Below are 12726 nucleotides of genomic sequence, written 5' to 3'. Positions count from 1 at the left end.
TCCCAGTGATACCAGCTCATGCACACTGAGTTTTATATGCTAGCACTGTCTCCAGGCAGGTAAGAGGCAGTGTGGGTTCTGAGAGACAGCTGCAGGCACCCAGCGCGCTTTGTGTCTGGTAGAAAACAGTCCCTGGCCCAGGGTGTGACCCTACTGTAAAGGAAGACAAAATCGTCCAATTTGGACAACCTGTTTTAGGCTCACATTTTATGTACTCAAAATAAGTATGCTATTTTAGCCTTAGGGTAGTCTGTTTCTGCTTGGGTTGATAGCTGGCTGGGGAGTGGAGGTGGTGTTACTTCAAACCTGGCTCAGAAACAGTTGAGTAAGGTAGAGTGTTCCACCCATCCTTTTTGTTTTTAGTTCTGTTCTCCTTTCTTTTAAAGGAGCTTTTAGTGTATTTCAGTGGCAGTGAGGGTTTCGAAGGCAAAGGTCACAGCTACATGTATTTACTGGTACCTGTCATTGCATATGAGTGGAAAGGAAAGTGTGGATGTTATTTAAAAACATTTAAATTTTAGGTAAAAAGAAAAATCAGTCTCTCTAGACGTGTTCTCTTTGTTTTCCACTTTCCAGTTTCTCCTCCATTATCTTTTATTGTAATGCACATAGTGTAATTCCCAACCTTTACTATATATCAGTCACTTGGGGAATTTTCAAAATATACCCATGACCAGGGTCCTAACCCCAGAGCCTGATTCATTTGCTCTAGGGTTACACTCAGGTGATATTTGAAAAAAGTGACCCAGGTAATTTTAATGTGCACCCAGCGTTTAAAACCACTACGATTTCAAACAGGAGTAAAAGTATCTAGGTTCTAGTTGCAGTGCTGCCATTTACTAGCTGGCTGATCTTGGTCTTCTATTTCCCATAGGATAATGAGGTTGGATTAGAGATATATAAAAATTCTCTAACTCTACAACAAAATTACATAAATTGAGATTCATATGATCTCATCAAACTAGCTCCAAAGAGATGGAAACGGAATTATTTAGAGTGTGAGAGTTTGATTTGAAGTAGGTAATATACATACATACATACATACATAAAAGCACTTAAGTAAACTTTTCCTTCTTCCCAATTACAAGGGGTGGGAGAAAAGAAACATAAAACATTAATGTTTAGAAATCACAAGAGACTTATAGGGCTGCTGTGTCTATCCCCAGCTCTCTTAAGTTGGGAGCTAGTCAGGTGGTACGTGGGGAACAGAGGGAGGAGAGAGTTTGCTACACACCAGGAAGATACATATAATACAAACCCCAAAGGGCTTAACACAACTCATCAGAGCATAATCTGGTCCGGTACTAAACAGAGCTAGCGTGGAACGTGGGGTAGGGGTGTGTACATATACGTAGACACACACTTGCGCACGCGCGCACACACACCCCAACTCAGTCATGCACAGTGCTTGCCGAGAGCAGGCAGAAGGGCTGATCCCTGGCAACCCGCCCCCAGGCCTCAACCCCACCCCTCTCCACCAGCTCCCTGTCCCGCCCGCACCCAGAGGGTTGTGGGCCGGGCCCAGCCCCACCAATAACGGAAGGCAGCGGCAGCCACGGCCATCCTCCAGGAGCGGGTTTTCTGTCCACTCTCAACCTCTTTCATCTTACCCGTCCCTGTGCTCGGAAAACCGGACTCTGACACTAACCCCATACCCTGGCTTCCCTGCCAGTTTTCTCTAGACTAGGCCCTCCAAATAGGACCAAATAGAACCGAAGCCCTTGGCCCAGCAGCGGCTCATCCTCACCCTCCGGTTGATCCTTAATCCTTTCGCGCTCCCACTCGCAGCCTCTTGTCTCGTCCTCATCCTCACACCTGTCCCAGACAAACCCTATCTTCCCCAATCTCACCTCCCCGCTTCTCCAGGCTCTCCTACGCCCTCGGCTCAGTAGCTCTCCGAGCATTCTTTGCCATGGGGACCCCACGCCACGCTTACACTCTCCCTCCTTCCAGGACCCCTCCCACGACATCTCGAGAGTCCCTCCACGCGCTCACACTCTTTCACCTGCAGCCAGACACCATGCCCACCCCCCGCCCTCCCGTTCCAAAACCCTGGGAGCCCTCACTCCCGATCACACCCTCTCTCCGGACGCGACACGCCCCGCCGCCAGTGCCCACACTCCTAGTCTTCTGCCTCTCCAGCTGACCCACAGGGCGCCCCAACCACCTCGGCTCTCCCTCTTTCCTCTCTCCCGACGCAGGCTCGCACGCTCACATTCGCCACACCCCCGCCCTTGAAACTCCCGCTCCCCGCCTCCGCCCGGCTCACACTCTTAGCCTCACATCTCCCCGCCCGGCCCCAGTCCACAGATCGCGTTCGGGAGGGGTGGCCGCCGCCCGCTGGGCGTCCGCGGTGCCCGGGCCTCAGCGGCCGGGAGGTGACGCGGCCCGCGGGAGGAGCCCGGGAGGCGGAGGGGCGGAGGAGGTGCGGCGGCGGCGGCAGCAGCGGCGTAGAGAGCGGGCCCACCGCACCCACTCTACGGACCCTAGGGCGGCGGCGGCGGCGGCGGCTGAGGGACCCTGGGCGGGCGCGTGATGAGGAAGGACCGGCGCCCGACCCTGCTGCGCGTCGGAGCTCGCTTGGATGCGGGCGTTGGCAGCCGCGTAGCCCTGGCCCCGGGACTCTCCGCCGCTAGCCCTTGTCATCTCTTCTCCGCTTTCGCTTACCCGGTCTAGCCCGGAGGGGTCTCTGGCGGCCATCCCCTGCCCCGCGGCCCTCTCCTCGTCGTGGCTAGAGGGGGGTCCTCCCTCCGCGGCGCCGGGAGCCCTGTGACGCGTCAGCCGGCTGTACGGCTCAGCTGCTTCTCTGGGAAATTAGACCCTGCTTCCTCCCTCCCCGCTCTTGCGCCCCTCCGGCTCGCGGGACGCTGCCTCTGGGCGCTCGGAGCGAGTTCCCCGGACTCCCCCGGGGGGCTGGGTCGCGCAGCCTCCTCTTTCTCCTCTCGAGCGGTGCGCGCACCCCCCGCCCCGGCCGTACACACTCGCGCCCCGGCCGGCGCGCCGCCCTCCTGCCCGCTCCCTCCAGTCACCCCACCCTTAGTCGTCCCCGCCACCTTACTCCACCACCCTCCCCTGCCGCTCCGCTCACTCCGCGTCCCGGCCTCCCGCTCCTCGCTCCCTCAAACCGCTCACTTGCCAGCCCTTCGCCCCCGGGAAGAAGAAACATTTCTCGGAGCGCACTCATCAGCTCTCCCTTCCCCCGCGCTCGCCCTCCCCTCCCCCGCTCTTCTATCTTGGAGGAGGGGGGCTGTCGCCTAGGATTGAAGGCCATTGATTTGTATGTATTTGTCCCAGCGCCGGAGGCTGCCCCAGCCGCCCGCGCCGGTGCCGCCGCCGCCGCCTCCAGTGGAGTTGCCTCCCTTCTTCCCTAGGGTGGTTAGACTCCACCAAATATGTCGGCTCCTGTCGGGCCGCGGGGCCGCCCGGCTCCCACCCCGGCGGCCTCTCAGCCGCCTCTGCAGCCCGAGATGCCCGACCTCAGCCACCTCACGGAGGAGGAGAGGAAAATCATCCTGGCGGTCATGGATAGGCAGAAGAAAGAAGAGGAGAAGGAGCAGTCGGTGCTCAAGTAAGGACCTGGCTCCATCTTCCCGCCTCCCTCCCTGCCCTCCGCCCCCTCGGCCGCTGCCCTGCGGCCGCCTGCGCGCCCCGGGTCGCCGCCCTCCCTCTCGCCGGCGGCGCCCGGGCCATGAGGGTTGCGGCTGGTGGCGGCCGCCGGGGCTGCTTTCTGGGTGTCAGAGCGCGGGGGTGTGTGTCGGGGAAGGAGGGCGCCGAGGCCGGCTGAGGTGAGGGTCGCGAGCCTTTGGGCGTTGTAATTTTCCCGGGCGTCCTGCTGGCTTTCCCCGCGGGCCAGTTCGGCTCCGTGGCCCCGGAGGGGTTGGGGCTGAACCCAGGCTCCGCGCGTCCCTTCTCCCTTCCCGCCGCCCCCGCGCGGAGGCAGTGACTGGGGCAAGGAATCCAATATGGCCGTGCACAGGTGCTCCCCGGCCGGGACCCCGGCAAAGGCGCGCCGGCCGGGGATGAGGGCGCCGCCGGGGCCGTCTCGTCGCCGCCTCCGCAGGGCGGCTCGGAGAGCAGAGCTGCCCACTGTCGTAGCGGGCAGGAGGGAGGCCGTGCGGGCGAGGGGCCTAAGCTCTGTCGCGTTTCGGGTGGGTGTGCGGCCGCCGCCATCTTCCACCCCCTCCCCCTCGGCGGGTTCTAACACCCTGCACTCTGCTGCTCTTCCTGTTTGCAACTAGTAAATCTGTTTAATCCTGAAGGGACTCTGAAGAGACCCTAGTTCCTCCCATTACTGCGCTTTGGGATGCCTCCTACCTTGTGAAGTTCTATTATTTGTGCTGATAGGCTAGGCAGCCGGGGTCTTGCCGAGGGTGGGACGGTAAAAGCAGCACCCAGTCACCCGCGCAGTTTAGCGGCTGTGTAACTTCAGCACCAGGGAACTGTCCGGACAGATATCTGTAGCTTTGAGACTCCTTTTCTTGTCAGTCTGGCAAAGAGATTTGTTTCTGCACGTTTGCTTTTAAATGTTTTACGGTTATTTGATTTCTCAGTTACTACGTGAAAGAGAGTGCGCAGAAGATGTGTAACCCTTCTGATATTTTTCCAACTCAACTCTTTCATTTTTGCTTGAAATGCATTATTCATTAAGATATTAATTTGTACAGTTTATATGCCGAAGGTGCGACAGTTATTTTCTGTGTTATCAAATATACTTTTCCCATATTCTCCACAGAAACACATAGTTGAAAGTGTAAGAGTTCCTCTAGGAGGGAACTAACACACTGACCTCTGATCATTAACTTTTAAAAACAGGTTGTTGCATTCAGTATTCTTTAGCACTTACAAAGAAACAATTCTGTCTATACATACATATTTGCATATTTTAATGAAAAATATTCCTTTAAATAATATAATAACAAATGTATCAAATATATTTACATGTCCAAGAAAAATACTAGTTCTCAAAAATATTGAAGCACTAAGAGAGCAAATGTGCTCCTAACATATTAACTGAAATAAAGAAGAATTGCTTCTTCGAAACTGATTTCTGGGTTTGAATACTTGTTTGGGAGTGTGATTTATTAGTAGCCTCGAGAAATGAAAAAGGTTAAGAAATTTCAGTAGCTTATTTCAACTAATAATGAATTAAACATTATTTTGAAAAGTTTTTTGAGCATACTTCTAATTTTGCTCAACTTTACTATATATACTAACAATGCCAAGCTTTTTGATGACTTAGATTTGATATTTAGATATATGAATCTGTATTTTTCACTATAATTGCTACAAAATAAGTATTTTCAAAATGATGCTCAAATTAAATGTGGTTTTATTTCTTTGACTCACATATTTAGATGTAGAATGTGTTTTTATTTTTTTATGGTATGCTAAATCATGGTACTTACTGGCTAGTTCAGTATAGTTCCAAATCTATTTATTGTTCTAATATATAGAAATTTAAATGAAGTTTTGAGTACTGAATTAAGAATTACTCAAAATTAACTATATGTTATATAGTGTGAAAGGGTTTTCCAGGTAGGTACATGTGAATATATTACATTTCTATGTAAACCTACATACTGTGCAAATCATATAAAGTTTGTGCATTCATATTTGCATAGTTTAGGTAGAAACAAGCATTCTCTACACATATAGTTATACAGTATATGAAATTTCATTGATGAAAAATCTGTTCATATTTATTTAAAATATCTATTTGCATTTTTACCTAACTGAGACTTGGAAGGAGTCATACCTCAAAATGATCTACATGGTTTCGGAATTGTTTCTGTATTCATTTTAACAAGAAACTATTTGGAAGTTAAAGCATAATATATTTGAAACTTTAATTTTTAATGTTCTTTAAAAATACTTTTGGCTTTTGTAATAAGCTAAGAGTAGGCAAAGAAAATGAGGAAAAGAATAGATAGACTTTATAATAGAATGATAATAGTGAAAGACATTGTTTTGAAGAATTTGACAATTTACTAAGTAATATATTTTCAATGTTGTTTATTAAGTTCAAATGCTATTTATAAGAAAAAAATAATACTAATATTCTTCAATGATTACTATTTCCCATTAAGTTTTAGGGGCCATTTATCTAGTCATGACTACACTTTGTTTCTCTTTAGTGATGTCCATTTAATTGCATGTTAACATTTATTCTGAGAGAAGGTCATGGGCAGAGAGAAATAAACTGAAATTCAAATTCATGTCTGCTGCCTTTTAACAACTATGTTAAAAAATAAGTTTGCTGTGTGAAAAATTGACACTGTTGCATGGAAATATTTTTGCATGATCTGTGAGTTTCAATATTCATGTTAAGTATTCATACAAAGTGGAGTGTGCCTACCCAAGGGCATCATAAGATGATGTATTGGATTACAGGAAGAAAATAATAAAACATATTTACATTTCTATTTGAAAAAGAAATTAAGCTTTACTAATACTTAATATATAGATTGACAGTGTGAAGATGCATATAATTTATAAATAAATATACATATTTTAAGAAGTTCATGCCTGAGATATTTTTAGTGAGAGAGGTGAGCGATCAAAACTGATTGAGACCACTACAGTAATCTCTCTTCTAAGGAGCCTGAATAATTAAAAACTATTTATATTTATTTAATCATTAGCAATTTCTTCAAAGTCTAGCTGAATATCCACATACTCTGGAAGTCTTTGGTCACCATCAAATAATACCATTTTACGTGTGAGTGAGATATTAGGCCTTTGGAAGCATTTTTATATTTCAGTAGATCAATAATTACTTTTTTTATCCTTATGTAAATTCCTTTAACAGTTTTAGTTTGGATAACGCAATCTATCAGTAAAATCTGTAATGTCCTTTTATTGATTAAAGTTTTTAAACCTTGTCTTTCAAGACTAAACTTCTTGAGGGCAAGAATAAAAACTTACCCTTCTTTTCTTCGGAGTTTGTATTTTGCAGCATCCTTAACACCTGCACGTGGTAGGTACCTAGTAAGCAATGTTGATTTAAATTGTAGTAATGTTCATTAACAAGTAGTTTACCAAACTTGTTGGGAAAATGAAATTTTTGGGACAAAAGTACATAATTTATTAAAAGTTTATATTTTTCAGGGAGTTTTTGTTGTTTGTTTTTGGTGTGATATTGTGAAAAAAATGTATGAGGAAAGCAAACCTACTGAAATCAACAGAAAAGTATTCATTCAGTAAATACTTATTGAGTTTCTACTATCTGCATATAATAGTCTTTCAGATGAGGTGTTTTTGCAACAAATTAGAAATTATGTGCTTCTTGACCTGTAAATTATCTTTTCATTCTCAGTTTAGATTTTCTGTTAATGTCAAAGGGATAATTTGCTCCCCCAATAAAAGAAGATGATAAGTAAAAATTTCCATGATAGATCAAAGTAATAATTTAGCTTATATTTAAAACATAGGTAAGCAGTTCTAATTTCTTTTTAATAATTCAATTTTAAAAGTACTTTCCAAAGTCAATTTATAAACTCCTTTATTTAATAGGTAACACATAACATAATGTATAAAATTTCTTAGCTACCTATTTCCCCTAGCCAGAGGCAACTGCTGTTGTCAGCGTATTGTATACTCTTTCAGAAATATTCTATGCATGAGAGTAGATATGTGTGTATATCAAATACTGTGTGTCTGTATATGTAGGTATGTGTGTGCACACACGTATGGGTTTATATTTGTAAACATAAAGAAACACAATGTGTCCTGCAGTTTACTTCTTAGGAGATCAATTCCATACCTGTGAATATATGTGCCTAATTCATTTTAATGGCTGTGTAATATCCCATTTTATGAATGTTCTGTAACTTCTTTAACTAGTTTCATATTCTTAGGTATTTAAGTTGTTTCTAATTATTTTGCCATTAGAAATAACGCTGTGATAAATATCTTTGTACATATGTCATTTCCCACATGTGTGAATATGTCTCTGGAATAAATTCCTAGAAATGGGATTGTTTAGTCAAAAGGTCATAAAATATAACTTTTATATTTTTTATAACATATAAAATAAAAATTTTAAATTTTAATAAATATTAAAAATAATAAATATTAAATTGCACAAAGGAAGTATGCATAAGTGACATATAATAGGGAGATTTTCACACATCCTTGTTCAGTCAGTATGTGATAGTCCTTGCCAATGTTTTGGTGAAAAATATGCCATTCTAGATTTAATTGCAGTTTTCTTACTATCAGGGAGGTTGAGAACCATTTGTATTTCTTTTTCTGTTTGTCATTTTTAATGATTTGTTGAATCTCTTTATTGTCACCTGTTTTATGACCTTGTTTATACCTTTTTACTAGTCAGGGTTTTTAATAATGTATTTAAATTTATTACTTTTTATTTTATGGCTTTTGGGTTTTGTGATATGCTTAGAATGATCTTCCTCATTCTAATATTTAAAATACTACCATATTTTTTCTTATAGCCTAATGAAATTTTAAGAGTCAGATAAATGATGTAACAATCATGAAGACTTAAATAAAAATCGTTATTGTACTTGTAAATAACCATGCTCATTGCCAAAACTTGAAACTCTATAGATTTTAAGGATTCAAAATGCATTCTAAAAAATTGATTGGCATTTTATGAGAGAGTACCTAGTAAATTCTTTATGTATATTCTATATTTTAAAGTAACTAGGACAATTAAATAATATCTTGTTGGCAATACATATTGATAAAAAATTGATTGTACAGTGTGATGAAGAGAGAGGTAGTGGAGGCAAGTGTGCTGGGCTAGATGGATTTCGACTTGAAACTTTATTTTACTAATTAATAACTGTAAGTTCTTGCTTACATTATTAAACTCTCTGAGCCTGTGTTTCCTCATCTGTATTATCTGAGTAATAACATCTACCTTGAAGGATTGTTGTAATCAATATAGACTAGTTAAGTGTCCTGGCACAAATAGGTGTGAAATAAATAGTTGTTATTAACTGATTATAGACAGGAGTCTCTAAGCCTTAATATTATAGCATTCCTGGGTGAAATTTGTCCCCCCTCCCCTTTTTTTGAGAGATTCTTTTCCTTGTCTACTGGGAAGTCAAAATATGCCTGGAGGACTTTTAGGTGACTTCATTATTTGTCTAGAAGGCTAAGAATGAGGAGAGGGAAGGTGATGAATTGGAAGCAGTTTCCTCAGCAAAAACCATTAATAAGGAGTCTGCTAACTAAGGTGTAGCAGTGAAAATAATACTGGCACCATGTTATTGGTTATTGCCAAGATACTGATTGTCCTAGGTGAATGTGAGGGAACTAATTTGTGGACATTACATTGTGGTGTTTCTTAGATTTGCCTGGATCAATTTTTCACTCTATTAGTAAATCAAAAATATGTATTTACTTATTTGTCTTATTCATATTATATATGAGGACTCAGAATCTTATCAGGTTAATCTAATTCTGAAGCATGGTTTTTAGAGTTTAGAATGCTCATCTCCTTTCCTTTGCCCCTTAAATACACACAATTTTTGTATGCCTTCCTCTTTCTCATCCTTCTGGACTTAGCTTCAAATTTGTCTCCTTATCTGAGCACTTTCCTGCCCATGCTTAGAAAGCATGGGCAGGAAAGCGCTTTCTTTTATCCTTCATCACATCTTTAATATTTCCCCAATTATTCTTACCAAATTTACATTGGAATCTTTGTTTATAATCTGTGTACCCTGCTGGATTATAAATTCCCAGAGAACAGGCACCATGTCTGTCTCGTTTATCATTTCAGCCTCAGCTTCTAATCTAACACACTGCCTTACACATTGTAGCACTCAAAAATATTAGTTGGGGGGCTTCCCTGGTGGCGCAGTGGTTGAGAGTCCTCCTACTGATGCAGGGGACACGGGTTCGTGCCCCGGTCCGGGAAGATCCCACATGCTGCGGAGCAGCTGGGCCCGTGAGCCATGGCTACTGAGCCTGCGCGTCTGGAGCCTGTGCTCCGCAACGGGAGAGGCCACAACGGTGAGAGGCCCGCGTACGGCAAAAAAAAAAAAAAAAAAATTAGTTGGGGGAATGAATGAAACATTGGGAATTAAATGTTCACTTAGAAATTAAATGTTCATTTAGAAATTAAATGTTCATTTAGATAGTGCTTCCTTTCAAGGTAAAATTCAGTAATCTGAAAGAAAAAGGTTTGCTTAGGTAGTAGTGCCCTTGTTTTTGAAATGAAATGTTAAGTTTTAAACATACGTCCAGTTTTGCTTATTTTACTGGAAGCAAACTTATGGTATTTTTGTATGATTGCAGCTCATCTTTCTTTTGGACTAAGAGCATATCTGTTCTGACTAGAAACCAGAAGAATATTGTGATACATCATTTTCCATTTAAGGAATATTGCAAATTAAGGAATATTTTACTTTAAAAATGATTACTTTACTTTTAAAGCATTTGCAAATTTCCAGTATGTTTAACAGAGCTGAATGGTAAGGAACATACAGAATGTGTTGGTTAGAAATAATTCATTTCCTCCAGGAGCGGGCAATCCAAGGCCAAGCATAATCATATGAACACATAAAGATGTAAAGTGCCGTGAAAAAACACTGTAAAGTTGTTTTTAGCACATTATAACCATAGCAGAAAATATGTTAGATAATCCAGTGAGTAGTTTGTTGTCTCTTTGGTATTGTTTGAGGGTGTCAGACACTTGATTCTTTTAAAATTTCTAGAAATTTCACTCCTAGATATTAAAGATAGTAGAGACTAGAGATATCAATACTTTTGTATTCTCTAGTCATGTAAGGAAATGCAGACATCTCTGGGTGTTAAAAACACTTTTAACCATTATCAGCTAATCCTTGAGGAACTCACTGTAAGAACCATGATAAACCACAATTAAACTATTGCATAATAAGTGCTAGTAGACCACTGAGCACAGTATATCGTGGCTATATTCATACAAGAGGAGTGCCTGATCCAGTCTTGGGGAGATAGTATCTAGGCTGAGTCTCAAAGGATGAGTAGATGTTAGCTGGGCAGAGGAAGATGTTGCGAACAAAAATACTAAAACTCCCACATCTCTCTCCCCCAAAACTTTACCTTTCATTTGTAAAAGAGAGGCAGGGAATGGTGGAGAAACTCACTTGAAGTGGTTCAGAAGGTCTGGAGCACAGGGTTTAAATGGAGGTGTGTTAGTAGAAGAGACTGGAGAGATGGCAAGGTTCAGAGTTGAAAAGATTTTACATGCTATTCTTTGGATTTGGATTTAATCCTGAAGGCAGTAGGGAGTCCAGGAAGGATTTTAAGCACTGGCGCAATATAATCAGACTTTTGTTGTCAAACTACCTCCCCCTACCAGTTTTACAAGTACAATGGGTTGATGAGAATACATAATGCTAGAGACAAGGGCAGTAGTTGGGAGACTCTTACAGTAATTTGGGTGATAAATGATGAAGATATGAAATAAGGCAGTCACGGTCGAAGTGGAGAGGCAGGACAGATTTTGAAAAATTTAGGAGCCAAATGGCCACGATTTGACAACTGTGTGTAAAGGGTGAAGTAAGCTCTTACGATGCCTGACTTGCTCAACTGACTGCTGTATACATAATACCTATTTGTCTTTGTCTGCTTATGTCACTGACTGTCAGCTCTCTGAACTCATCTAGTTTCAGGACCAGTGTTCTCTTGAGAGGATGGTGGGGAAGTGGCTTCTTTTATTGTTTTAGTTATTTTAAAGAGCTTATAACATGAATATGAGTACTAGAAGTGACTACAACTTGGAATGTAGTGGGGGTAGGATGGGAAATAATAGAGCAGTAATAAAAAAGGGAGAAAGGAAAGAAGGCAAAGAAAAAGGGGAGAACAAGGTCAGGACTATTTGAATCCATTCCTAATAGGAAGGAACCCTAATAAATATCTTTGCTTATAATACTTTTTCCTGCTGGATATACTAACGCCGTGTAATCTTTTCCAGGTCTGTCTTCCTTCTATTGAACATTCCTTGCTCCCATTGACAATTTAGTCTCAGTGAATTTCTCACCAACTGGTTTTGTTTAATCCTTTGGGTGTTTAAAACTATTATGCAGTCTTTGTTGTATATGTTAGATTTAATTCGGGCAAACTTCCTTTTTTTGTATATCTTCCTATACCACTTCTGAGGAAATTTTGGAAATGCGGGTGTATTTTAGGAAAATATAGAGAGGAGATTAGCTGTGGAGATGACATGTTGCAGTTGATGACGATTCTTTTCCTCTTTATATGAGCTTACTGAATTATTGCAGAATTTATAAGTTTTGTTGGATTTTGTGATGGGAAGTTCTAGAAATAGGATTAGAGCTAGGATTATAGAAAGGGAAAAGTTGAGAACAGGTTTAGACCCAGGAGTGATATAATATTGTTTCACCTACTCTCTCTCTATAATTGTTACCAAAAAACTGGTGGGCAACTACATAGTATAAATTAAGCTAAGAATGAACAACTTTTATATAGTTTATATATTATGAACATGTATTATATCTATATTATATATACATGTCAAAAAGCTCTAATTTATATTTTCCATACAACATCCTGCAACTAGGCTTCTGGGATGCTAAAACTGGGAAAAAAGTATACACTAAATACTATAGCTAGATAGCAGAATAACCACAATGGTGTTTATTGGTATTTGATGCTTTGGTATTGTTCAGTTGACAGATGGAGATGATGCTCACATCCATCTTGTTTTGTTGGCGTATAAGGTGTCTATTACAATTGTTGTAATGGTTTGCT

The 12726-nt window shown here is 42.0% G+C and overlaps 1 protein-coding gene across 41 annotated transcripts in view; it reads left to right on the top strand.

The window, feature by feature from the left end:
- Nucleotides 1–2919: 2919 nt before the first annotated feature.
- The window catches only part of RIMS2 (regulating synaptic membrane exocytosis 2), a 572125-nt gene continuing 562318 nt past the window's right edge, over nt 2920–12726 (top strand). For all 41 annotated transcript variants that reach the window (XM_067711534.1, XM_067711541.1, XM_067711531.1 and 38 more), the window contains exon 1: nt 2920–3568. In XM_067711534.1, the coding sequence (XP_067567635.1) occupies nt 3393–3568 (176 nt within the window). In that variant the 5' untranslated portion in view covers nt 2920–3392. The remainder of the gene's footprint in view (nt 3569–12726) is intronic.

The sequence above is a fragment of the Pseudorca crassidens genome, chromosome 17, assembly GCF_039906515.1.
Source record: "Pseudorca crassidens isolate mPseCra1 chromosome 17, mPseCra1.hap1, whole genome shotgun sequence".
NCBI lineage: Eukaryota > Metazoa > Chordata > Mammalia > Artiodactyla > Delphinidae > Pseudorca > Pseudorca crassidens.
The sequence above is the reverse complement of the archived record's forward strand: the minus strand, read 5'-3'. Positions and strand labels throughout refer to the sequence as shown.